At 37.7% G+C, this 25,142-nt stretch overlaps 1 protein-coding gene across 6 annotated transcripts in view; it reads right to left on the minus strand.

Moving 5' to 3' along the window:
- kcnab2b (potassium voltage-gated channel subfamily A regulatory beta subunit 2b) overlaps nucleotides 1-25,142 on the minus strand; it is a 111,122-nt gene that overhangs the window by 48,174 nt on the left and 37,806 nt on the right. The window contains exon 1 of one of the 6 annotated variants that reach the window (XM_022677442.2): nucleotides 8,173-9,480. The exons of 4 other annotated variants lie outside the window; for them this stretch is intronic. In XM_022677442.2, coding sequence (XP_022533163.1) covers nucleotides 8,173-8,381 — 209 coding nt within the window. In that variant the 5' untranslated portion in view covers nucleotides 8,382-9,480. Of the gene's footprint in view, nucleotides 1-8,172; nucleotides 9,481-25,142 lie in introns of those variants that run through there. One more of the 6 variants, XM_022677443.2, reaches the window with a different exon arrangement.

Below are 25,142 nucleotides of genomic sequence, written 5' to 3' on the forward strand. Positions count from 1 at the left end.
GAGCCTGTATAACAATGTAAAAAGCCGTTGTACAGAGTGCTGGACAAAAGGCACAAAATAACTGTATCTCAGAAAGTTGTGGGAGAGTGGAGGTGGGCTATTCATCAAAGATGGGTACTTTTTACTGTGGGATGTAGGAAAAACATTCTTTAGTCTGCTCATTAAAAATAAAACTAAACCTGAACAGACCAAATGTATACAACGTAACAAACACACAGACCTTGATTCAGATTTTAGGTGTGAAAATCTCCTTATTTAACCTGCCAAAGGGCATCACCTTTCTGAATTGGAAGACTTCCTGCTCCAGGACCCGAAGCCCTTCATGTGTCAGTGCCATGGGCTCATGTCAGACAGACAGTGGGGAGTTTACATAACATTGGCACGAATCCCACTCTGTTTTGAGCCGGCCAGACTGAAACGACTATACTGTTTACAGATGAGGGAGAGGCAGGCAGCATCCGCAGGCAGTTTACCCATTTATGTAATCACCTCTTCAGTTCTCGCTCTGCCTCCTCTAGCGGTCCATGTACTTACACAATTCCCCCTCCATCCCTCTCTCTCTCGCTCTCTCTCGCTCTCTCTTTCATCCCTTCCCTTTTTCCCATCCTTCTACACTTCTCCTATTGGTTGTGAGAAGCAGGGAAAGTGAGGGAAGCTTCTGATCATTAATTCACAGAGCTCTGCGCAGCAGGAAACAGGGAGCAGCATTGGGCCCAAGGCTTCGGCCCAGCGCCCCGGAGATTCGGGACCACTCAAAAGGAAAAACCTCTGCAGGGTGCACTTACAAATCATACTGGCATTTTGGGATGGAGCATTATTGGCTGCATCCCCTGAGGGGGCTCTCATCCGAGACTGAAAGAGACATAGGTCAAATATGCTGTCCGCTCAATGGCTCTCAAATGCCATAGATACCTTTGTGATATTTGGGCTGCACGTGGATGAGAGTTCCATGTCAATGAACAAATTGGAACAGCCATTTTTTGATGTTACTGCTTGGTTTATTTGAAGCCCTCATTATGAGGCTGCAGTGTGTACACACTCAGAACAACACTCTGCTTATGGTTGCTTGCATATCCTTATCCTGATCTGCCCTTGCCTACGTTTATAATGGGAGTAGAGGCTTAGTACCAGCTGAAGCTGGAACTCAGCACCCAGAAGTAAATGTCAGATTGCAAGGCTTTTCGGAAAGAAGATAAAGGCCGGGAGCAATACATGATTAAATATTGGACTGATACGGGCAACATCTGGTCATTTTTATTGAGCTACACATAAAGAAATAGTATGTAGCGCACATGTAACACAATATGTTAGCCATCTCGGCATGGAGTTGTGTAAGTTCCATCCCAGGCATCTTGAACACTCTGCAGATTTTTTTTTACCCCATTTTCTTCCCAATTTACACGGCCAATAACCAAACCCACTCATTAGGACTCCCCCTATCACTAGTGATGCCCCAACATTAGAAGGGTGAAGACTAGCATATGCCTCCTCTGATACATGTGAAGTCAGCCACCGCCATCTTTTCAAACTGCTGCTGATGTTGCATCGGAAGAAAGCACAGTGACTCGGTTCCTATACATCAGCTCACAGATGCCTTGTGCTGAGTAACATCAGCACAAGGCGTGATGTGGGAAGTGAGCACCATCTACCCACCCAGAGAAAGCATGGCCAATTGTGCTCTTAGGGCTCCAGCAGCTGATGGCAAACTACAAGAACAGGATTCTAACCGTCAATCTCCTGATCATAGTGGCAGTGCTTAGCCTGCTGGACCACTCAGAGCCCACATTCTCCAGATTCTAGGTGTTGACAAAATGTGGACAAGCATTGTCCTGCTGGAATAGCGCATGTGCATTCAGAAAAGGCAGAACCACTTATTGCAGGACCATTGATTATTAAAGTAATGATGTAATGACGTAATGAATTTAGAAAATCCATATTTTTTTTATTTAGAAAATATTTTTGCCACAGTTTTGCACAGATATTTCCAGTTGTAGCTGAATTCAGGCTTTTAATAAAAAAATGCTTTTATTTACCTTTTAAAAAGCCATTTAAATGCCTGATTAAAGGGTTACTTTAACGATTACTGTTATTTCGCTGTTTTCCTCTGGTTTTGAGTGATCGGTGCTGACTCAGCTCTTGATCGGTCCGGAAATGAGACACTGCATGGGTGGGGGCGGGGCTGGTGAGGTCATGGGCCCTGCATTGTTTAATATCGCAATATAAATTGTCAATAAAAAAACCTTTGCAATGTAAAATTTTTCCAATATCGTGCAGCCCTACTACAGAAGCAAGAACATGTGCCTGTCCTGGTAAGGCGAAAAAAGGCTAATGAAGATCAATATGAACTTTGAATACTGAGAACCCAAATGCTTTATACCAACAGCATATAAAACACTTTTCTTTAAAGTTAAAAGACACATTATCACAAACAATAAAAAGCCTCTTAAAAGCTAAAAAGACGTCTGGTCATATGCAGCATGACATTTCCCATTTATCACCTCAGAAACCTAATTACACGGAGATCAATTAGACGTGAAAGTATGGGCGGCGAATCCATTTGGAGTTACAGCACAGCGAGGGGCTGCATTTCAGAGGAAGACTGGTGTTCAGTTACACATTAGGTTAATAGGAAGGTGGGATGTACAGTACAGTATTCTAGGCTCTTACAAAGTGCCTCTGATGTGCCATTATCCAAATTACAGGGCGGAAGGATAAGAGCAGTAATTAATTTACTGTGACTGTAGCACACACACCACACACAGCAAGTGGGCAGTAAAGACAATTGGACATATAAGATACAGTACAGTGCTTTTACAGTGCTTTCTGAGTCCAATCTACTTAAATCACTGTAACTGACCTTTCAGAACTGAATATGTAATATAACTCCTGTCCAGTTATAGTTCCGGCATATAGGTAGTAAAGACACACTTACTAAGCAAAAAGGGTTGTGCAGTGTAATGCAAACATTTGAGCTTCTTTGTCTAATTATTTATTTAAAATTCAGAAATAGTAAGAACAACATCTGAACATAATCCAATATTTTTATAAAAATATTTAATCTAAATCATTGTGCAAAAATGTGACAATCTAAAAAAGTGCTTAAAAAAGGCTCAGTCCTAGTCTGAGGCTTGTCACCAATTCAATTTAAAGGTTGATAGACCTTAACCCTTTAACAGGCCATTACACACTTCAATAACTAAAGAACACCATCAGTCAGCACAGACATCCCTGTTATTACTGAATAATACACCTCAGTATGTAATAATTCTTGGAGTGTTAAGAGGTTAAACAAGCTATGAATAAAACATTTCTTAATCCTTTCAAAATAAAAAAGTAAAAAAAAATATCACTAGAGCAATACTCTTAAAGCTATATCTTCAGTATCTTTAATTAAATGTTGTATTTGTGATATACAGTTTGTCATTGCAGATTTTGTTCTATTTTTAAAGTTGGACCTAAAGGATCTTTAAGTACATTTAAGGTCACATTTGCAATGTTTTGCTTGGTTTCTTTAACCTAGATACTTAGAAAATCTATACATTCGTACAGTACCTTCACTGACAGTGATTATCAGAATATCAGAATTAGAGACTGTCTGCAAAGAAGACAAGGACTGAATGTTTTTGTTTGCTAAAAAATGTTTGCAGGATATAAATTCTACTAAAGGGGGTTTGAGCTAAGGTTATGGTGGTTAGGGTTTAGTACAGTTCCGGTTTTGAATTGAGTTTAGGTTTAAATACAGTTAAGGTTTTAGGTTGAGGTTAGATTTTAGTTGAGCCAGGTCTGTGTTTGAGGTTAGGGATTAGTGTAGTTTAGGTTTTTCGTTTGAGGTTAGGGTTAAGGGTATTTGACATCTAGGTTTGAGGTTAGGGTTTAGTTTATAGGTCTGCGTTTGAGGTTAGGGGTAAGTGTAGTTTAGGTATTGGTTTGAGGTTTGGGGTAAGGGTACTTGAGATCTAGGTTTTAGTATAGGGATTAGGATGGTTTAGGCTTTGGTTTGAGGTTAGGGTTTAGTTTATAGGTCTGCGTTTGAGGTTAGGGGTAAGTGTAGTTTAGGTATTGGTTTGAGGTTTGGGGTAAGGGTACATGAGATCTAGGTTTTAGTATAGGGATTAGGGTAGTTTAGGTTTTGGTTTGAGGTTAGGTGTAAGGGTACTTGAGATCTAGGTTTTATCTGAGGGATAAGGGTAGTTTAGGTTTTTGTTTAAGGCTAGGAGTAAGGGTACTTGAGATCTAGGTTTTAGTTTAGGGATTAGGGTACACTCTAAAAAACAGAGGTACGATATGAGTACTTTTTTGTACTCGAAGGTACACTCTTTATAATTGTACCCTCAAAGGTACAATATTGGTCTTTACGGGGTCAGATTTGTTCCCTCTGAAGTACAAAGTCATTTCTAACAGCAATAAGTACAAATTTGTACCATTTAACCAGCCAAAGGGTACATTCAGTATTCTGTATCACTGTACTAATGAACAATATATATTTAAATTGCACATTTTTTATTTGAAAGCCAGACAATTTTGTATCATCAAGTTTTTGAGCCATATTTAGTTGATGATAATGTTTATAATCTTTATGATCTTTACTGCCACAAAAAACATGGGTACAAAAAAGGACTTTCACTGAAAGGTACTTTTTTGTGCCTCAATATAAGGTACAGCCCCAGCGACAAGCTTTGTACTCTTTTAAGTACAAATCTGTACTTATATTTCTTAGAGTGTAGTTTAGGTTAGTTTAGGGTTTGGTTTGAGGTTGGGGTAAGGGTATTTAAGGGTCTGTGTTTGAGGTTAGGGTTTAGTGTAGTTTAGTTCTTGGTTTTAGGTTAGGTGTAAGGGTACTTAAGGTCTAGTTTTTAGATCAGGGTTTAGTGTAGTTTAGGGCTGGGTCTGAGGTTAGGGGTAAGGGTCCTTAAGGTCTAGATTTTAGATCAGGGTTTAGTGTAGTTTAGGGCTGGGTCTGAGGTTAGGGGTAAGGGTACTTAAGGTCTAGATTTTAGATCAGGGTTTAGTGTCATTTAGGGCTGGGTTTGAGGTTGAGGTTCAAGTGTAGTGCTAAGTGTAGTTTAGCTTTTGGGTTGAGTTTAGGGTTAAGTGTAGTTGGGTGATTCTCACGAAATCAGACTAATGAGGTGGCATTAAGGAGTGTGATGAACAGGTAAATGCTATCAATTTGGGAAACACTGGTTTATAAACATCTCATCAAAGGCTATATTGGAAGTGATTAAAAGTAGACATTGTGATATTTTAAATTATGTATTTTTTATAATTTAGTGTGAAATTCTCAGTACCGCAACGCGTCCATTGCTGAATCTCGGCTCTTCAATTACACAATTTTAATATTTAAAATAAATAAATAATAAAAAACTTAAATGTATCTCATAAAGTAAATTGTTACAGTCAATAAAAATGTATTACTTGGAATTCATTGGTAAAAGAAAAGAAAATATTTAGAAAAATAACTTTGGTCAGAACCAATGTTCTCAGCCTCCGCAACAATTTTCAAGCACCATTTAAGACCACAAGGAACAGAAAAAAAACAGCCATTTTGAGAGGGGGGACACCTTTTAGTATGACACCCAAGATGGCTACCAGGTAAGCACCTAATTTTATACCTCTCCAGATAAATGTTAAAAACTTGGTTGTCAGCGAGCATACACAACTTTTTGTTTCTCATTACCGAAACAGCTAGTTTTTAATGTTTAAAAAAATGAAAATGTTATTGTGTTTTGGGAATTTTTAAGGTTTTTAAAGTCTAAATACAAAAAGCTAGCAAAAGTTTAGCCAGGCATCATGGTGGCCCCACAGAGATCAAAGAAGGTTAAGGTCCCTCATACTCCGCAACAGCCTTCTCATACACCGCAACAATTTAAGGCCTGTTGCGGTAGAGAGATTCACTGTTGCGGTAAAGAGAAATTAATGTTTTAAGTGACATGAACTTATATATATATATATATATATTGTTTCATAAAAAAGCCTTTATTTACTTATAATAAACAATATATAAAACAATACATGATGCAATTTCAGATACTAAACAGATTTATGTAGCAGGGCAGTGACACCCATATAACTTACGCATAAGATATAAAAATAATATATAAAAATAATAATAATAATAATATATATATATATATATATATATATATATATATATATATATATATATATATATATATATAATATATAATTTTCATATATATAATATATACATTTCATGAAACAACTTTTATTGTTATAAACTGTTAATAAAGGTTGTTTCATGAAATTTATTTTTATAAACTTTTATTGTTATAAACTGTTTATATGTATATATATATATATATATATATATATATATATACACATTTTATGAAACAACCTTTATTAACAGTTTATAACAATAAAAGTTGTTTCATGAAATGTATATATTATATATATGAAATTTATATATATACACACATATATACATTTCATTAAACAACTTTCTTTAATTTTATCTTTAATTTTAATTTAGTTGCACATTGATGTTTACATTTTTCATGAGATTAATGCTTAATACAAAGATGTTTAATGAGATGTTGAATTGCTTGTTTCATACTTAAATATTTAATTTCAATTTAGTTGTACATTGATGTTTATATCTGTCATGAAATTAATACTTAATAAAAAAGTTGTTTTATGAGATGTTGAATTACTTATTTTGTATTTAAACATTCCATTTCAATTTAGTTATACAGTGATGTTTAAAGTTTTAAGGAATTTATGTCTAATGAGGTATGTTGAAATTTGTTTTATTAAAATACACAGTTCAAAATAGGATATTTTCACAGCTTGAGTCTTACTGAGAATAATTTTCAACAGCAAATACCACATTTTGTTCAATATTACTACTCCATACAAAACTCAAGAAGTACATCATTAGAATTTGTTATTTATTCACAGCATTCACACTCTGTGTTTGTTGTGTAAAGTGTTATTGTTAATTAAGTAGGAATCCTTGTAATGACTCTCTTTACCGAAACATTGACTCTCTTTACCGAAACACCATTCTCTTTACCGCAACACATATTTATTTACTAATTATTTTACTGTTATAAAACAAATTCTAGTTTATAATGGTATTTGGATAAATTGTATTTCTTCATAGGTCATCTGTACTAAATAAGAAATTATACATGTAATTTTTCAGTTAAATATCCTGAAAAGACAGGACATGAATCATGAAATCTGTTGCGGTAATGAGACAAATCATAAAATAAAAAAAAATGGGAAACTTATAAATATAATATTTTCTGGGTTATATACACATATGAGCACAACTGTTAATAATATCTATTTAAAAAGTAACAAATGTGTAACTTTTAAACCATATCTGTTCTGTGTTATCATGTTGCGGTACTGAGAATGTGTGTGCTCTGACTGACTAAAATGGTGCAAAATATACAGAAAAAAATTATAAAATTAAAAAAAAAAGTATTTCTAAAAAGTTCAGACCCTAGTCTTGCATAACAAAAAGAAATTTTATATTTAAATGCCTTTTGAATTTTTTCAAGTGTGAACCCTTTTAAATCTGTTTTTCGTGAGAATCACCCAGTTACGTCTTTGGAGTGATGTTAGGGCTAAGGATACTTCAGGTGGAGATTTGAGGTAAGTTAGATTTTGTTTTGAGGTTAAGGTGAGATGTAGTTAAGGCTTTGGATAGAGGTCAGGGCTATGGGTACTTTAGGTCTAGGTTTGGGCTAGGTGTAGTTTAGGTTTTGGGTTTAAGGTTAGGGTTAAGTGTAGTTTAGGTTTTGGGTAAAGGTTAAGGTTAGAGTAAGGTGGTGAGTTAGAATAAGATGACGGGAAAGTTGCAGTAAATCTAAGTAAAATTATTGTGCACACTTAAAATAGCATAAACACATACAGTTCAAGTATGACTCAAATATAAACACTAACCCTGGGTATCTCTCCTGTAAGTTGTAGCTTAGTTTAAACATCAAAAGCCATCAAAATAAATTATTTTATCATATCTATCTAGCAAAAAACAGACATTGAGCTCATTTCACCTCTCAAATCCTCAAAGAGAGAACCAATAACATCAAGCTCCGAAAAACGCAATCTTCAGCACTATTAATCATAGAACAAAACAACACCTTTATGTACAAATAACTTCCCATTCCACTACAGTAGACATAGTGGTCATTCTCTTACCTATACTTCATGCCGGTCCTCACACAGTGGTCACTAGAGGAGGGCACGTTCTGGACGGAGAGGTGTCCCAGGCTGCGGGCCACCATGGCCACGGCACGGAACTTGTTCTTGGTACCCAGGCTGGGACTGCTGGCATTTTGGCGGTTCAGACGGTCCTCCGTGCTGCGGCTTACAGCCCGGTGGTCTGTGCACACAAACGACACCTGCATGCTTCTGGTGAGGACCAGCAGGTAGTCCCAAAGCAGAAAGGGCACTGACGGGGCACGGGATGTTCCTGTTTAGATGAGGAACAGGACACACAGGGTTGGAGAATGTCCAGGGTATCTCCTCTTTTTGAGAGCTTTCTTTGGTCGTTTACCTACTGACTGTTTGAGAGGGCAAGGAGGAATAAGAGTCCAAAGTACCTCGTGGTTCTTCTTTGCTGCCACTGTCCGAAATAGTCTTTAATGTGCAAGTCTGATGTTGTCTTGAATTTTGATTGTGGTTTGTTACCACTCTCAGAAACAGTCTTTCAAAAAAGGGGTCCTAGAGATCTTCACTTCTCAGAGTTCTGTTTCTTCTTGAAAGGTTCACAATGGTCACTTTAAAGGTTGAGGAGATCTCCTTTTCTTAAACATCTGTTTTTTTCTAAGACTTTCTGGGCTTTTGCTTCAAGGACATCTATTTGAAACAGTCCTGGGATACAATTCCACAGGATCTTCAGCCCTTTCTCAAACCCCCAATTTCTCAAAGGTATATAACAGATGACGGAAGTCCAGAAGAGGTATTGCAGGGTGTCTTGTCTTTTCAGGTGTCTTGTTTGTGGTCCTTATTAGCTGCCACTGTCTGAAAGAGTCTTTAAAATGCTCTAATTATGTGGTCTTCTTGTCTCAGGAGACTTTGTCTGACGTCCGATACCTCTCTCAAAATCAGTCTTGCAGAGAACGGTTCCAAAGGATCTGCTCTTCTCAGATGTCTGGGATTCCCAGGCTTTTGGTTGTTCAGAATTGCCTCTGACTAAAGCAGTCAGAGATAAGTCAGATACTTATAAGTCCAGCGAATATTCAACCCTTTGTCAAACCACTGTTAGAAGAAGAGTTTACAAGGTGCACAACAGATTTGATGCCTTAAAGCGTTCTCTTGCAAGTCTGTGTCCCCATGTGGTTTGTCTGCAAGCACCTCAGACTGTAGATGTCTGTATGTTTTATGCTGCGCTCTCTTTCTTTGAGAGTGAATCCCTGTGCTTTGGCTCCAGGGCAGCGGCAGTCTGCAATTCGGTGAACTCCGGAGACCAATCGCATCAGAAGCAGCCTGCTGTGGGAAGGACCCTCGTCCTATGACGTCACACTACACACTCTCCACACGCTCCACTGTGCTCTCCCAGGACAGGCTCCTCTGATTCACTCCTCCTCTTCACTTAACTCCTCTCATCCACAACCCTGGAAGAACCCAGAACCCCCCAACCTAATCCTTTAGCCTCTCTTCTGGTTCTCAGCCTTTTAGCACCAGTCTTTCCGATTCTCACACCAGCAGCCTCCTGCTTAGACTAACACTCTCTAATCTTGGTCTACTGTGCATGAAGCACATAAATGTGTTAGGAGACTGAGGAGGGGGGGCATAGAGTGTGTGTGTGAGAGAGAGAGAGAGAGAGAGAGAGAGAGAGAGGGAAGGACCAAGCTCCAGCTACTCTATGAGATCAGCTCGCAGCTGATATTCCACACTGCCTACGCATGATCAAGCGACAACAGTGGCCAGAGAGCCACACACATGCTGGGCTTCTTCTTGCTTTTTCATCACATGCTAGTTACATAGATACACAGCACCCCAGAGAAACACATTCCGTATAACTAGAAATAGAAAGGCAGAGCTAAGAAGGAAATTATATGTGAACTTTGTTTACTGATCAAGGCATGCACCGATTTTTAGGACTGGATATTGGTCCTGATTAGTGCTGTCAACATAAATGTGTTAACACTCAGAATTAATCTGGAAATTGAAATATGTTAAGTATGAGATTAGCCCTCAAAGTACTGACATTATTTACTCTATTTACATAGTCTAGTGACCAGTGATGTAAGTAAAGTAATTCATTAAAAAGTAATGCAGTAAAACATATTTCTAAGAAGTTAATTTTCCATCAGATTATTTAGATTAAAATTACTTATCCAAGTCACTGTGTTAGTATTTTTATCAATTTCCATAGTAAAAATATATATTTTTGCTTTCTTCTTGTGTTTCGTGGAGTGATATCTGGCATATGCAACAAATAAGTCAGGTTTTCAGCATGAGGTAGCAACACAACGCAATAAAGGGAGGAGAGAGATGAGCGTTTTTAGCTGGAAATAAAGGCACTTTATTAAGTTTGTGTCAGCTTAAGATGACAATATCAAGGTTTGTTGTAAACTCTGTGCTGGTGACAAAGTGCTATCTTGCTTCTAAACACCATTTCAAATTTGAAAAAATAAATAAATAAATAAATTGCAGTTGCAGCACAGCACAGTCAAAATTTCAGAGCAAGTCCCACCAGTTGAGGTGGCGGGGGGAAGGTTCCTAAGACTTCTTAAATATTCTTTCTCAGAACCGACTCATTTATTTTGCATATTGTAGTCCAGGTATCAACTGGTGTATGTATAAAAGCAAGTTTAATTATACATCCACTGAATTTACTATTTTAAGAACGCTACAAATTACTGCTACTAATTAAAATGAGAGAGAATTGCAAGTGCAGCAGCACTCAGGTATAGTAATAAGATGCAAAAACAGAGACAACAAAAGCAGAAAAATCAAAATTGAAGTCAAAAGGACAAAGAAAAGATCAGAAACCAGAGAATTCAAGTTGCATTTCTCAGCTGCTACCTAATTGAAGGCTGTTCCAAACTAAAGGACACTTTAGCACTTCTGCATACAGCTGAGAAATAAAGGCAATGTTCAGATGCAATTTGGAGGATGCAATTAAGGCATCTTCCCTGGTCTCAATTACCCATTTTTACTGCACAAGTACAACGCAAAGTGGACAATACTGCAACCCTGTATTTGAAATGCAGCCTGTGAGACCATATAAAAAAAACACTGGCTAATTGATGGAATAAGAATCAGGTGTGGGATGAAGCAGGAGGCAGTGGTACTCAATATCCTGGAGAGGCTGAAGAATAAAGGTTTGAGTCCCATCTGAGGAGCTCTTGAGCAAGGCCTCTGACTCCCAACTGCTTCCTGGGCACTTAAGTGTCCGCCCACTGCTCTAAGTGTGTGTTCTCACTGCCCTATTTGTTAGAATGAGTTAATTGACATGGATAGGCTGGAGCCTATTTGACTGCATCTGCTCTTTTGTTGAATAAATAAGAACTATAGTAGTGTTTTAGGTTATAATGACATAAGCCAAAAAAAAAAAACTATTAGATGACAATAACCTGATATTACCTTTAATACCAGTAGCCTGTACTTCCCACCCTTATTTGAAGTTAAAGCATTTTCATCTGAGCGATAAAACATGGACTTTTATGGAGTCCAAGCAGAACATAATCAGTAAAAAAAATGGACAGGGCTGTTCCTTCTAAATTTGGCAGCACTTGACAAACTTTGGCAACCAAAGGAAAAATGTGTCCTGTTTTAGATTGCTGTAAGAATGTACTAAAAGAGGTGGATGGGAACTGTGGTCAACTGTGTGTGTGTTTAAAGATTCACTAATGTGAAGCGAAAAACTACTGACACTGGTTGATGTAATGTACATGTGTGATAGGGAAGAGTACAGGAAAGGAATCTGATAATAGAATACATATCATGATACAGATGTTACAATTCTATATGCTGGACTATATGCATTGAGAAACTGCAAGCAAGGTGATATACTAAAAAATTTCAAATGTTATATAAGAAACAAATTGTATGCCTAAAATGTGCTTTTTATATGCAATCAGAACAGTGAGTTTTGCAGACAGAGTACAGCGCTTACATCTAGTGGTCAGGGCTTAAACGCAACACAAAATGAACCACTGTGCCACCGATCTTTACATGTAAACTAATAATAAAAATATGTTATTATTGTTTTGAGAATCAATTATTATCATTATGATACTTATTTTTATATATCGTATTTTTCGCACTATAAAGCACAATTAAAATAAGGCACAATTCATTATACAGGAGTTTTAGTAAAGTTTCTCCAGCACTGAGGCTGGAGCAGTATTAGCATTAGCTGCTTACCGCAGCACTAGCTCTTTCGCCATTCAGAGGTGAGTGCATCGGACTGTAGTCTGTGTACTTATTGTGTTAAAACAAGTAAGGTGGGACGAACTGCTAGCTGATAGTGCCCTGGCTTTCAGGAACTCTCAGGGTTCCTCTAACCACGACAGGCTGCTGTTAACCACGGCTAGGGCTGCTGCAATCTGCAGCTTGCGCTGCTGCTAATCGCACTGTTGAAAATAATGAAAAAATTTAAGCCTACTGTAAATAAACGGAAGCGCTTGTCAGCCGAGCACTGAAAACCCGAGGAAAACTGCAAAACAACAATAATCAAGCATTTAAAAGCCTTTTAAAAGGTAAATAGAAGTGTTTTTCTGGGATTAAAAGCGTAATTCTGGCTGTAACTGAAAAGATCTGTGCAAAATTGTGCGGAACCGAGGTGCACAGCTTTGAACAGGCTGTCTGCGCACCGTTCGCAAGCACATGTTCACCCATGTGGAGGTTACCTTGTGTTTACGCCCACTCTCCTTCCCCCTGCACCTCCCCCTAAAAATGTTGATTTTATGTTAGCTTTGTAGGTTTAACTTGGTTTAAACATTTACATCCAGCTACATTTTGTCGTAACCCCCAAATGAATTCATGACACAGTCCCCTGGGGAAATGCTAGTGTAATGCATAATAAAGAGTGTTTTTTTCTGCAAAATGTGCAGAGAATCATCCTTGAATGGGGTCCCACACTGAAAAGCTTAAGAAAACCATGTTCTATATTACAGAGATCCCACCTGTCACTGAAGTTCAGGGAGTCTACTGGGAGAAATAACAGAAGTTGGCCTTTAAGAATAAATCTGCATGTGACTGACTCATCTCCTATACCCTGCTATACTGGTAGAGGCAGTGCAGGTCTGTGTGTGTGTGTGTGTGTATGCGTCGAGTGCTATGAAGCGCCGACACTCAGAAGATAATCTGGCACACGAATGACACATAACATTCGTCAGCCTCCAGTACCCACAGCTCGTGCTGTCATTCTACAGCAGGCTAATGAAACCACTGCTCTCTGTCCCACACTTCTCCAGCACTCTCAGGATTACAGCCCTGCCGTCAAGTCTAGAAGAACCTGATGGAACTGGCAGCTTAGCAGAACAAACAGCAGGTCCTGAATGGCACTCTGACACACCTCTGTCTCAGGACAGAGAAGAATGGGGCAAATCATACCTATCTGGTTAAAAAAATATTTACTAATATATTTCTATCCGACAAAGATGGCCACAGACTTATATCTACTATTAATTAAGAATTAGTTCATATAAACACCTGGTTTAATAACTTTCTGTTAACATCAAGAAAAGCTGTTATATGCTCATGTCAAACAATAACATATCTTTTGTCCACTGTACCAAATTTCTTGGTGTACTTATAGACTCAGTTGGAAAGACCACATTGCAATCATTTCTCAAAGAATTTATAGGAACATTGGTGTAATTAGGCGAATAAAATATATTTTACCTCAGCATATACTCCTTAATCTGTATTATTCAATGAATTATCCATACCGGTCATATTGGAATATAATTTGGGCTAGTACCTTTAAAAGCAATCTCACAGGCCTACATATTCTCCAAAAACTGTATGTTAGAATGATCACCTCTTCTCCATTAACTGCTGCCTCTCGCTCTCTGTTTGTGAACTTAAAGATCTTAAATGTTTATAAAATTATCAATTTATTTTTTCCTACCTGACTGATTCCAAAACGTATTCATACTCAACTCTGACATCCATCACCACTTTACCAGAGCCTCTGTCAACCTACACTTCGCATTTTAAAGAAATACTTTAAGGCAATTCACATTTTTTGGGGGGTATTTGGAGTATTTGGAACTGTCTACCACACAACCTAAGAACTTGCAATAATCTGATTTCTTTCAAAAAGCTAAATAAAGACCTCTTTCTTTCACAAGGATCAGTTATTACCTAAAGCTATAGTACTTTAAACATTCGGTACAACTTTAAAATAAGACTACCTTTATAAAGGGTTCATAAATGGTTTACAATTAGTTTATTAATGTTTACTAATTAGGTTGTTAATGCCTTAAAAATCATATAATCAGTTATAACACATACGTAGAAAGGGCAACAATGCCCTGTTTTACAATGACCTATTTGCCAAATAGTGAACCCACAGCCATCTGTATTGTTGCCCTTTTTACGTTTGTGTTATAACTGATTATTAATGATTTTTAAGGCATTTACAACCTAATTTGTAACCATTAATAAACTAATTGTAAACCATTTATAAACCCTTCATAAAGGTAGTCTTATTTTAAAGTGGAACCAAACATTCTGAACCTCTATCTGTGACTACCTATCAAATGTTATTGACTTCATTACTGTCAATATTTTTTATTCCCTCCATTTTTCCCCCTTCCTACTTCCTTATTTCCTTTATCTGATGTTTTTTTGGATAAACTAAAAATGTAATTAATTTAAATACAATAGGAAAGTTCCTAGTACAAGCCCTGCTGTTTTTTTTGTACTTTCCCTGCACTGTTATTATTATTATTGCAACTTTTTGTCTTTTTTATGTTTTTGATGTATTATTTGTGCATAAAATAAATAAAAAAATAAATAAATAACAACAAGGAACAGATTCACTAGCATTATGTCACGCTCTCCACTGAATAGCTGCACAATGGTAGACTTAACCTTTATAACACAGAAGGGAGGGATGTGTGAAGCGAGGGAGAACAGAGGAAGGCTAAACGCTGATGACCCTCTCTCAGAACCCGGCAGGAACAGTCGCACCGCTGAGAGGACAATGATCTGGAACGAATCAATGCGACCCTCCAGAATGACCATGAGCTAGAACTGGAAACTCAAAGCACAGCAAAACACAGCGCCGCTTAATTTCCCCAGCTTCAGCTCCGAGCACTCAAAGCCCAGCACCAGGAGAGAGCCTCCCCTGAGTGTGTGCTGTAGTGGAGAACAGAGCATTCAGATCCACAGGAACCCGAGCCATCACTCAATGCCATCGCCAACCAGACCATCCAGAGCTACTGGGATATATACGTATCTGACCTTGTTTATCAGCATAAAGGAGAAGTTAACTACACAGAACATAGGGCTGAATAGTTTCGTTTCTGTATAAGTTGTGAGGTGTTATCTTATGAGTGAGGCTGAACAATGGCCAGCATGTTCATGGCAAGTCACTGTGAATTATCAAAGTTTTTGGCGAAGGCTGATACTGATAGTAGATAACAGATAGATCTGTATGGAGTGAAAAAAAAATAAAATCTGCAATAAATAAATGTAAAAAATTGCTGCAAATTCAAAAGATATATATAGATATAAAGATATATAGCAAATACATATTTTTAAATATACTTTTGCAGTTATTAGAAAATTATTTAAGTTTGGATTTTGTCAATCATTGTTATTATTTGTGTGTTTTTGTTAGATTTTTTTTTCTTCTGTTAAAGACTTTTGCTTCTGGAATCTCTTGTTTGCTTCTGCTTCAGTTTTTTGCTTCTGAGTTTTGGCACAGTTTTCACAGGTGGGCGGGGTTTAGAAGAAGGCGTTCCCTTTGAATCTCCAATTGTTCAGCGGCTTTAATTTTATAATTGATTTTTTAAAGAAATAAAATGAACATTGAGCCAAATTGAGATTAACCTGTTGGTCTGGCCCTACAAAACAATCCCAGGTTATTATTTGGCTCCTTGGGAAAAGTTGCCCACCTTTGATCAAAACAAAATTCCTACAATAATAACATCCCTTGAATGATCATAAATTCATATTATATTCAAAATACATGATTTGACCATATCACAATATCACTACTAACTAGGACTAGTAGAACAGTCTCTGTATTGATAGAAACCTTTCATTCCAGCACAGTTCTGCGTTTATCAAACTATTTTTGCCAACACATTCTGAACCTCTGAAGCACTCAAATCTCCTGCATGAAAGAGTAAATGGCGTCTGATTGGCCCTTCAGAAGCTGCGCACAGGGCCACAGGTCTCCAAGTGCAATAATCCCCCATTGTTCTGTGCTTTTAGCCCTGCAGAACTTCAAACACCTCTCCTCTATTTAATCTGCTGAGCCCTCCCTCTTTCTCCCTTTGATTAAGCTCAACTCAGGACTTTACTGCAGTTAATACGCTTCAGAAAATCCCCCAGAGCCTCAGTCATTTCCGACCTCGCAGGAGTGCTGTGTGTCTCTCAGTGTGAAAACACCCCGGTGAGTCTCACTGCAGATTCACTCTAGAGTTATAATACACACCCCTTCCACCACCAGCACTACCAGTGCAACTAGCAGAGTGTGCACCAGTAGTGAGAGGTATGGTAAGTTCAGCCTAATTAAAATAATTAAAAAATACTAATAAAAATAGTAAGCTTTGGAAATAATGTCATAATAATTAAAGGGAACTTTGTTTCATTTTCGCACCAATTTAGAGAGCCAATTACCCACCCACTCATTAGCATTTCCAGTTATCAATATTCATGCCTCCAACACTGGGAGGGTGAAGACTAGTACATGCCTAGTCTGACTCATGTGAAGTTATACTCTGCCTGATGCAGCACACTCATAGGAAAGCGCAGCACCCCAGGTCTAATACATAATTTAACAGACGCCTGTGCTATGTCGAGAATAAAGCTGTAATATTTTGTAAATATGGTCATAATATTTAGAGAAAAAAATCTGTATGGCATTTTAAGAATAAAGTGATAATATATCAAAATAAAATGTAATTATTTTAAGACTAAATCTTAATATTTCAAGAGTAGTGTTCTCATACTAATGACAATCTGGTGGGCCGGGAGATTATTGAGTATTCACTATTGATCAAACTAATATAAACATATAACTACCAAATTCTCAGCATTTTTAACACGAGGAAGTTAATATTCATTTTTCAAACTTTTCCTCATAGCAATAGCACTTTAATGTTGTTATTTAGTGACCTAATGGTCAACAACTGTATTTTTAAAATACTGTGACTTTAATTATGAAGTATTAATGACTTTATCTTTGAAATATAAACAGTTGTTTGTCTGCAAAATATAATATGCCTGTGTAGCCTCCTGCACTTATGGTGAATGTTTCTGCCATAATGTACAAAATTGTCATTCACTTGTCTCTTCGCACAAACAATTCCAGCCAAACACTATAGGTCACTGTTGGTACCACCAACTGTGCTGTCCACTGTGGGAGGTAATCCTTTCTACGACATATTGCAGTTTTACCTTCCCATGTGCACAATGGCTAGTGTTTGACTTTACTCACAACATAACACCTCATAACTTACAGTACAGGCCAAAAGTTTGGACACACCTTCTCATTCAAAGCATTTTCTTAATTTTTATGACTATTTACATTGTAGACTCTCACTGAATGCATCAAAACTATGAATGAACACATGTGGAGTTTTATGTATTTAAATAAACATGACCTGGCCTCCACAGTGACAGTTTGTTGCTATGAGAAACGTACATGTAACTTGTAATTTATCCAAACACAAAGTACAATCAAATGAGAAAGAAAAACACAATTTTCTCAAAAAGGACTATGCAATAACAGCGTTTTAATTTTTTGAAGCCCGTGATGTTTCTTCAAAAGGACCGAATTTTTTAAGCCTTAGGATTCCATAGACTTGAAAATAATACAGCACTGCAGGCAAAGACAAACTCTCTCTCTCTTTTACACTTTACACACGCACACACACACACACACACACACACACACACACACACACACACACACACACACACACTTAGGGAAGCACTGAGGAGGATTGTCAATAAAACATGTAGAGCTAACCCATAAATAAACATATTTAGGATAAGCCAGCTTTTTCATTTATATCTCATTAGACTGTAACATCCCCTGCTCCCAAAGCTCAACCCATCAGAAATACAGCTAGACACTTCTAATAAGAAAAAAACGAGGGCTGGGTGGAAGTACAGAAGTATAGAAACTGAATCTGGTTTGGTTGGATGGTCAGGAACAAGTCCAATTCTATTGGTAATAAGGGTGTATATGACAATGTACTGGGTTTTTTAGCTATTTTTTGTGTAGTTGTTTACATTTGCAATTTATATGCATGTACTAAATATTCTGCTCTTTAGTTTAGTGGTAGACTATTTTGTTGCATTATATTATTTTTGGTATGGTATTGTTGTTTACAAAATAGACAAAAGCTGATTTTGTTTTTGTTTCTACTTAATGTCTGAAACTCTTATACTAATTAAAACTTTTCATTTTGTTGCAGTAGTATACAATTATTTAAAAAAAACTGTTTCGCAAAAATAATCTAAAATATAATTGGTAATTCCCTAGAGAGACAAGTTATCACAAACAGAGGTGGAAATAATTGCAGGTATAATTTAAGAAACAAACAAGATAAACAAAAGCAAAACAACAAAAAGCAAACATGGGTAAATGCAAAAAAAAAAAAAGACAATGTAAACTAAACTACACAGACAAGACTTAAGATAACAAGAGTAGGTATATAAAACAAAACTGAGAAAACAAGAAACAGAAAAACTGAAATTAGCCTATGATCACAAACGCACACAAACCTGACAAGGAGCACACAAAGCATATAAAATTACTATTATAGGACTAGGAAAACAAGACTAAGTGTTAACTAGACTACAAAAACAAGAAACAACCGAGAACAGGCTAGGACAACAAACAAACTCACAGAACTGACAAAAGCACATGAAGCACACAAAAAATCAAGGAGGAACACTGAAACAAAGGGGTTTATATACACAATGAGAGTGAGAAACACTTGGGATCTGTAATAAGGGGGCGGGATAATAAACAAAACAGGAGGAAGCAGGACAATAACACAAGGCCATGTGCTAGTGGAGCACATGAGGAAGAAAACTAAACAGGCAAAGAAGCATGGCAAGGAAAGAAAGGACAAAAAAAGGAAAAAAAAAACAAGACAGACACTGGCTAAAGTGTGACACAAGTTATGTATGTATGTATGTGTTAATGTGTGTGTGTATATGTGCATCTGTGTCAGCAATATGTGCAACTCATTAGAAGTGCTGTCCACAATAATTTGTACATATAGTAAGTGTATAATACATGTTTTGGGACATGTTTTCCTGGTGTTATCTGATCACAGAAAACACATTCTGTTCACTCGTGTTAAACAACAGAAAAAGATCAGTAACTGACCACCTCCAAATGTAGTTTGAATAATCTGATCATAGCAGTTCACAGTGGCACACTGTGGGTCTTGGAGGTGTTTATGGCTGTTTTTTCATGCAGACAAGAGAAATCCGAAAATGATCCAATCACCAAATGTGCATTTTAATGCCAGGTGTAAACATTAAGTTTAACAGCACAAATTATAAGACAAATGCCCAGTTTATGAAATGCTGCAGGTTTTAGTAGAAAGCCTTACTTCATCAGTACAAGACCTGGTTTGTTTACAGAAAAGAAAAAGAAAATCCCAGCGCATCAGAAATGTGAAAGCCTGAGTGTGCAGCCAGAGGCCAGGTGTGGAGCGCAGCACTGCAACACAAAATGCAATTCCAGCAGGAAGGGCAGCTGCTGAGCAACAGCGCTTGTGGATCTATTCTGCACAGCAAAAAACAAAAGATGAGGTTTAATCAACATATTAAACTGAAAACACCAGAAATCACAGTGCCATAGGTTAGCTGACTCTCAATCAAGCCCAAAATGAGCTGCAAAGGTGCAAGCAGAGTTCTGCATATCATAGACTCCGTCCTGCTTCCACTAACCTTACATGTAACGTGCTTGACTGTTATCTACACTGCTTAGACTCAGACCAGGCCTTGGATTCTGCTGCACAAATCAGTGCATTTTCCAGGCCAATTCCCAATTTGGCGCACACACTCAGGGAGGGGTGGGGGGATCCACATGAATTCAGACCCAAAAATAGCACGCGGCTCCCACTCTCATGGGGCTGAGAAGACGGAGTAACAATGGTGGCTATATTGCATTATGGCTCTTCTTGATTGAAGCTGGGAATGAGTGAGCAGCTTAGTTCATAGCTGCAGAGCCTGAGGTAGAACACACTCGCTCGCTCCATCATGACAGCCACTAACCCCAGCAGCACAATCACGTCTCTCTCAGTAACACTCCACTTCCTTTAAAATGAACCCATACAGAACACGCAGCGATCACAACTGCAGGGAACTACAGGAAACCACTTCAGTTATTACACAGAAAAGAACACTGCTTAGGAGACTCGTGAGATTAGACACACTTATTATATAAGAGCTCGGAGGAGACGGCTTAATAACAGCTGATATTCAACTGTTCCCACCAATGCAGCATACTGTACCAGTCTTCAGAACAGGAATCTGTCTTTATACTGCAATAAACAGACTTGCTATTTCTCATAGGTTATCTTTTTTTTTTTACAGATATTTTACAGACATTCTAAATCTGAAACCATCTGATTATCCAGGATGCATATTCAGTTTCCATATAGCAACAAATCAACTAGCAACTTTTATGTAATTTTTCTCACTTTGTGCATTTAGGGGTCTCCTTCCGCTAAAATTCACTTCTTTGTGAAATACAATAGGTCTCTCTGAGTTGTATATGATGCTGTACATGAAACTGTTCCTTAACCTCCATTGTCTGCAGTAGCTAGTAGAAGAAACAATTCTGAAAAACGAGTCAATCAGGAAAAGCATTGTGTCTACATCAACCCGTTAGTTCATGGCCTCGCCCACCTCGGATCGGGGCCGCCCACAGACAGAGATAAAGCCGGGCTGCAGCAGAGACAGCTTACAGCTCTGTTTACTAAGGTTGTGCCATATCGTATCGTATCTTTTTTGAATATCATGAACGATATTATTTGCTGAAATATCGTGCCATATCACCCACCCCTAATTACTACTTTTTTTTTTTGCTGTTTTTAGCAAAATAAAAATTCACACTGTTCTCATTTCCCATTATATATCTACTTGAGACAGATTATATCTGTACAGTATCATTTATTTTACTTCAGTTCTTGATATATATTGAGATTAGGGTTGCAGCGGTAACCGGTTTCACGGTATACCATGGTATTAAAATGCACGGTTATCATACCGTGCGTGTTTGCTTATTACCGGTAAAAGGCAAGCCAGCGGAGAAACTCACCCGCGCATGCGCAACTCTGCTCCGCTTCAGCTGCTCAGCACACAGCAGTGAGAACGGCAGAAAGTGCATCAGACTAAACAAATCTCCGTCCGCCTAAAAAAAGGCTAAACTAAAATCAGCAGTGTGGGACTATTTCAGATACCCGCCGAGCGCACCCGAGGATGGGTATCCGATTTATAATCAATGTGGCCGTAAAGTCACAGCTAAGCATACGGTGGACATCCGTCAAACCTGTTCTCCCATCTCCAAGAACACCACCCCGCCGTGCAGCGCAAAGTATGTGTTTAGTTTATAATTTTAATCTGAACATAAATAAAACCTCTTTGTAGTCGTGCACAACCCATGCGGTAAGCGCCCGCAAAAGCGCTGAGTTATCCGAAATTTGGGCACGCAGGTACAGGCGTGAAGTGCGTGCTACGACGGATTCACGTGTCCGTGTAAAGGTGCTCGCCGGACTGGATGTGAAAGACGCCATTCATTTACATGCGTTAATTTTCGAATTCTGACGTGCCTGTTTTTCATGTGTTAAAACCAGACTCAGAAATAAATCCCCTCTATCTGGTTATATACCAACTTGGCAGTAAAACGGACGTTTACAACAGTTGTTGATCAGACACTGACCCAGGCTCAGTTTATCAGATATTAAATAATTTAAACTTAAATAATTGTACTGAATAGTTTAAACACAGGATCTTTACTTCTTAGAGGACATGTAATGTGTGACACGTGTGTGTGTGTGTGTGTGTGTGTGTATATATATATATAATTATATACACCCTTAATGACCTTAAGAGTAGTGGAAAAACCTGGTTTCCTTTACCTAATGGTGTACAGTTTATTTTTTCCAAGGAGACATTATCTATATAGTTGTTCCAGGTTTCTACAATAAATAGTTAATTGAACAAAAAACCTCATACCGTTGCAACCCTAATTGAGATATTTGCAGTGTAGTATTAGTATCACGACATTTTGGATCATTACAAATCTGATGAAAATTCTTGTATTCTTTTTTATATCTCAGTCAGGGGTGTGCCATATCATATCGTATACAATATTAACATTTAATTTTCATTCTGTTGCAGTAGGGTATTCTTGAAATATTTATGGTTTAATGAAATGTTTTGTCATATCGTCAAGAATATCATTATCGCAAAAATACCATGAAATATCGTGATTGTTTTAGGGCCATATTGCCCACCCCTACTGTTTACAGCAGCTAGTTAATGTTTACTATCTTGTGTAAGGTTCACATCGGATCTCCGGTTGATTCCGGTTGATTTTACCAAGACCTTAAATATACACTAGGGAAACACGTGGTGAAACTGCCCAAACACCGAAACACCAAGTCTGAGGTAAGAGTTTAGTAGTATTAGTTTAGCTGAAAGAAATAATAACATATCGTGGCCGAGCTAAGCTGAGAGTCTGACATTAAGCGAAGTATAAGGATTACTTTTACCTAACATTTTTTCCTTTGAGTTTTAGAGCTGTAAAATGGACTGTGAGTGCTGTAAGTCAATCAGAGGCGATATATCTGCATGTTTGAATATTCATGAGCAAGAGCCGAAATCCTTCTAGAGCCGTTTTTCTTCAGAGACCAGTAATTCAGTGAAATAGAGCAGGGTTATACAGAAACACCGGAGTACTTTTTTTTTTTTTTTTTTTTTTTTTACAAAAAAGGCTCACATGGCATTCATTCATACTAGAGACCACAGCTAGACACTTTACAATTATAAAAAAAAAATGACGGAAAAAGACCTTTAATGGTTGGTGTGGTGCAGTGGATAACACCCCTGCATGCTAGTGAGCTACCACATCATGTGGGAGACTGGGGTTCAATTCCCAATCTGAGTGACTATACAGAGGACATGTTCTAATTTAATTAGATAAGACAAGATGGCAATAGGATACCAGCCTTGTTAAGAAGCTGCTGTCCCCACTTCGTATAGCTTGTGCCCAATGAAGCATATCTGACTCAGTGTGTTTGGTCTGCCTCTAGCTCTATCTTGGCAGTGTTCAGTGGCCTGACTCAAACCCTATTTACAGAATATGCTTCCAAAATCTGCCCAATCACTTGAACTGAAGCGCTCCAGCAGGTGAGAAAGCAGTTATATTTACAGTACTTGAGAAATGTCATACAGTGGGTGGTGATGACCTTGACACATTTTATTTTATTCACTCTGGAACGGAAAGAATGATCAATTTTTCACACTAAAGCCTTGAGCAAGGACTGATTTAGAATGCATTATGTGGTTGAAAATGCATCATTAATACATTCAGTTAACACTAATCCATTTAGGCAACACTTGCCTTTATTGACAAGATATTAACAAATATTTATACCAGAAAAAATATTCATTTAAATGAAAAAATATATATTAATATATATTTTATGAAAATGTCTCTCAATCCTAGGCCTAAAGGCACACTGCTCTGCATATCGTAGCATTCCCCCACATCCCTACACTCTCGATCTAACTAATGAACCATAAACTAGTCCTTTCAGAGTCGCAATGGGTGGCATAAATCAGGCAGAATACAAACATGTGCAGAACAGCCTCCAGGACCAGGGCTGGGAAACAGTACCTTAAGCTGAAGAGATGAAAAGATGAAGACATGCTGCCATCTAGTGAAAACATCAGTTAATACATTAATGGTTCAATTCCCAGTCTGAGTGACTATACAGAGGACATGTTCTAATTTAATTAGACCTGACAAGATGGCAATAGGATACCAGCCTTGTTAAGAAGCCGCAGTCTGCACTTCGTATAGCTCATGCCCAGTGGGCAACATGCCCCTTCCCCTCTGAATAACAAATCAATAAATAAATGAGGTTCGATTAAAAGCATTTAAGAAAAACACTCACAATAAAGTAGGTTAAGTGTGCTTTTAATCCACAATCTTACTGTAATTTAAGTAATGAAATACCAGATCATGTTTTCACTACAAGCGAAACGCTCCAGAGACCACCTCCTCTAGTTGGTCTCGATCCCGTTGTCTTGATCCACACCCAAGTGTGATTACTGTTTTCTCACCTGCCCAATTAAACCACACTAAAAGTACAAACGAATCAGATCAAATAGTACTGGTGTGAAAACGCCCTTAGTCTCTGTTTAAAACAGTGTACACTGTCACTGGGTTATGATGGCAAATCACTACCTGTTACATTTGCTAGTTTTGGTACAAAAGCTCTGCATTCAATCAAATTATTGTATTTCTACATCAGAATATGATTCTTTTACTTTCAGTGGTGGTTCTGTATTTCTCAGCTTGTCCAGAAAGCTGTGTAAAGTGTCCCCATTAGTGGTGACTCTTCTGTGCCATAGAAGGCCAGAAACAAAAAACAAAAAATATCAATTCTAATACAAAGCTGCGTCTACAGAAAAAGTTGAACCACATTAATCATTACTAACTGTATACTTCTAAACAACTTCCCAAATGTTTTAACTGCTTGCTCCCACATAATTTAACCTTGACCCAACACAACATACGCTAATTTAGTGCCATAACAAAACCTACTTAGTACTGTTTGCACTCAGAAACACACTTCTTCCAAACTGGGCAACGAGGAATTCTGTTCATTACAAGAATTGACTTGCAGCTATTAGAGAGTCAAAACTTCACATGTTAATAATGAGCATGACTTGTCCTGATGCAAGGTTATAAATACCCATTTTTATCTACA

Source organism: Astyanax mexicanus, chromosome 13 (assembly GCF_023375975.1).
Source record: "Astyanax mexicanus isolate ESR-SI-001 chromosome 13, AstMex3_surface, whole genome shotgun sequence".
In the NCBI taxonomy this organism is placed as follows: Eukaryota; Metazoa; Chordata; class Actinopteri; order Characiformes; family Acestrorhamphidae; genus Astyanax; species Astyanax mexicanus.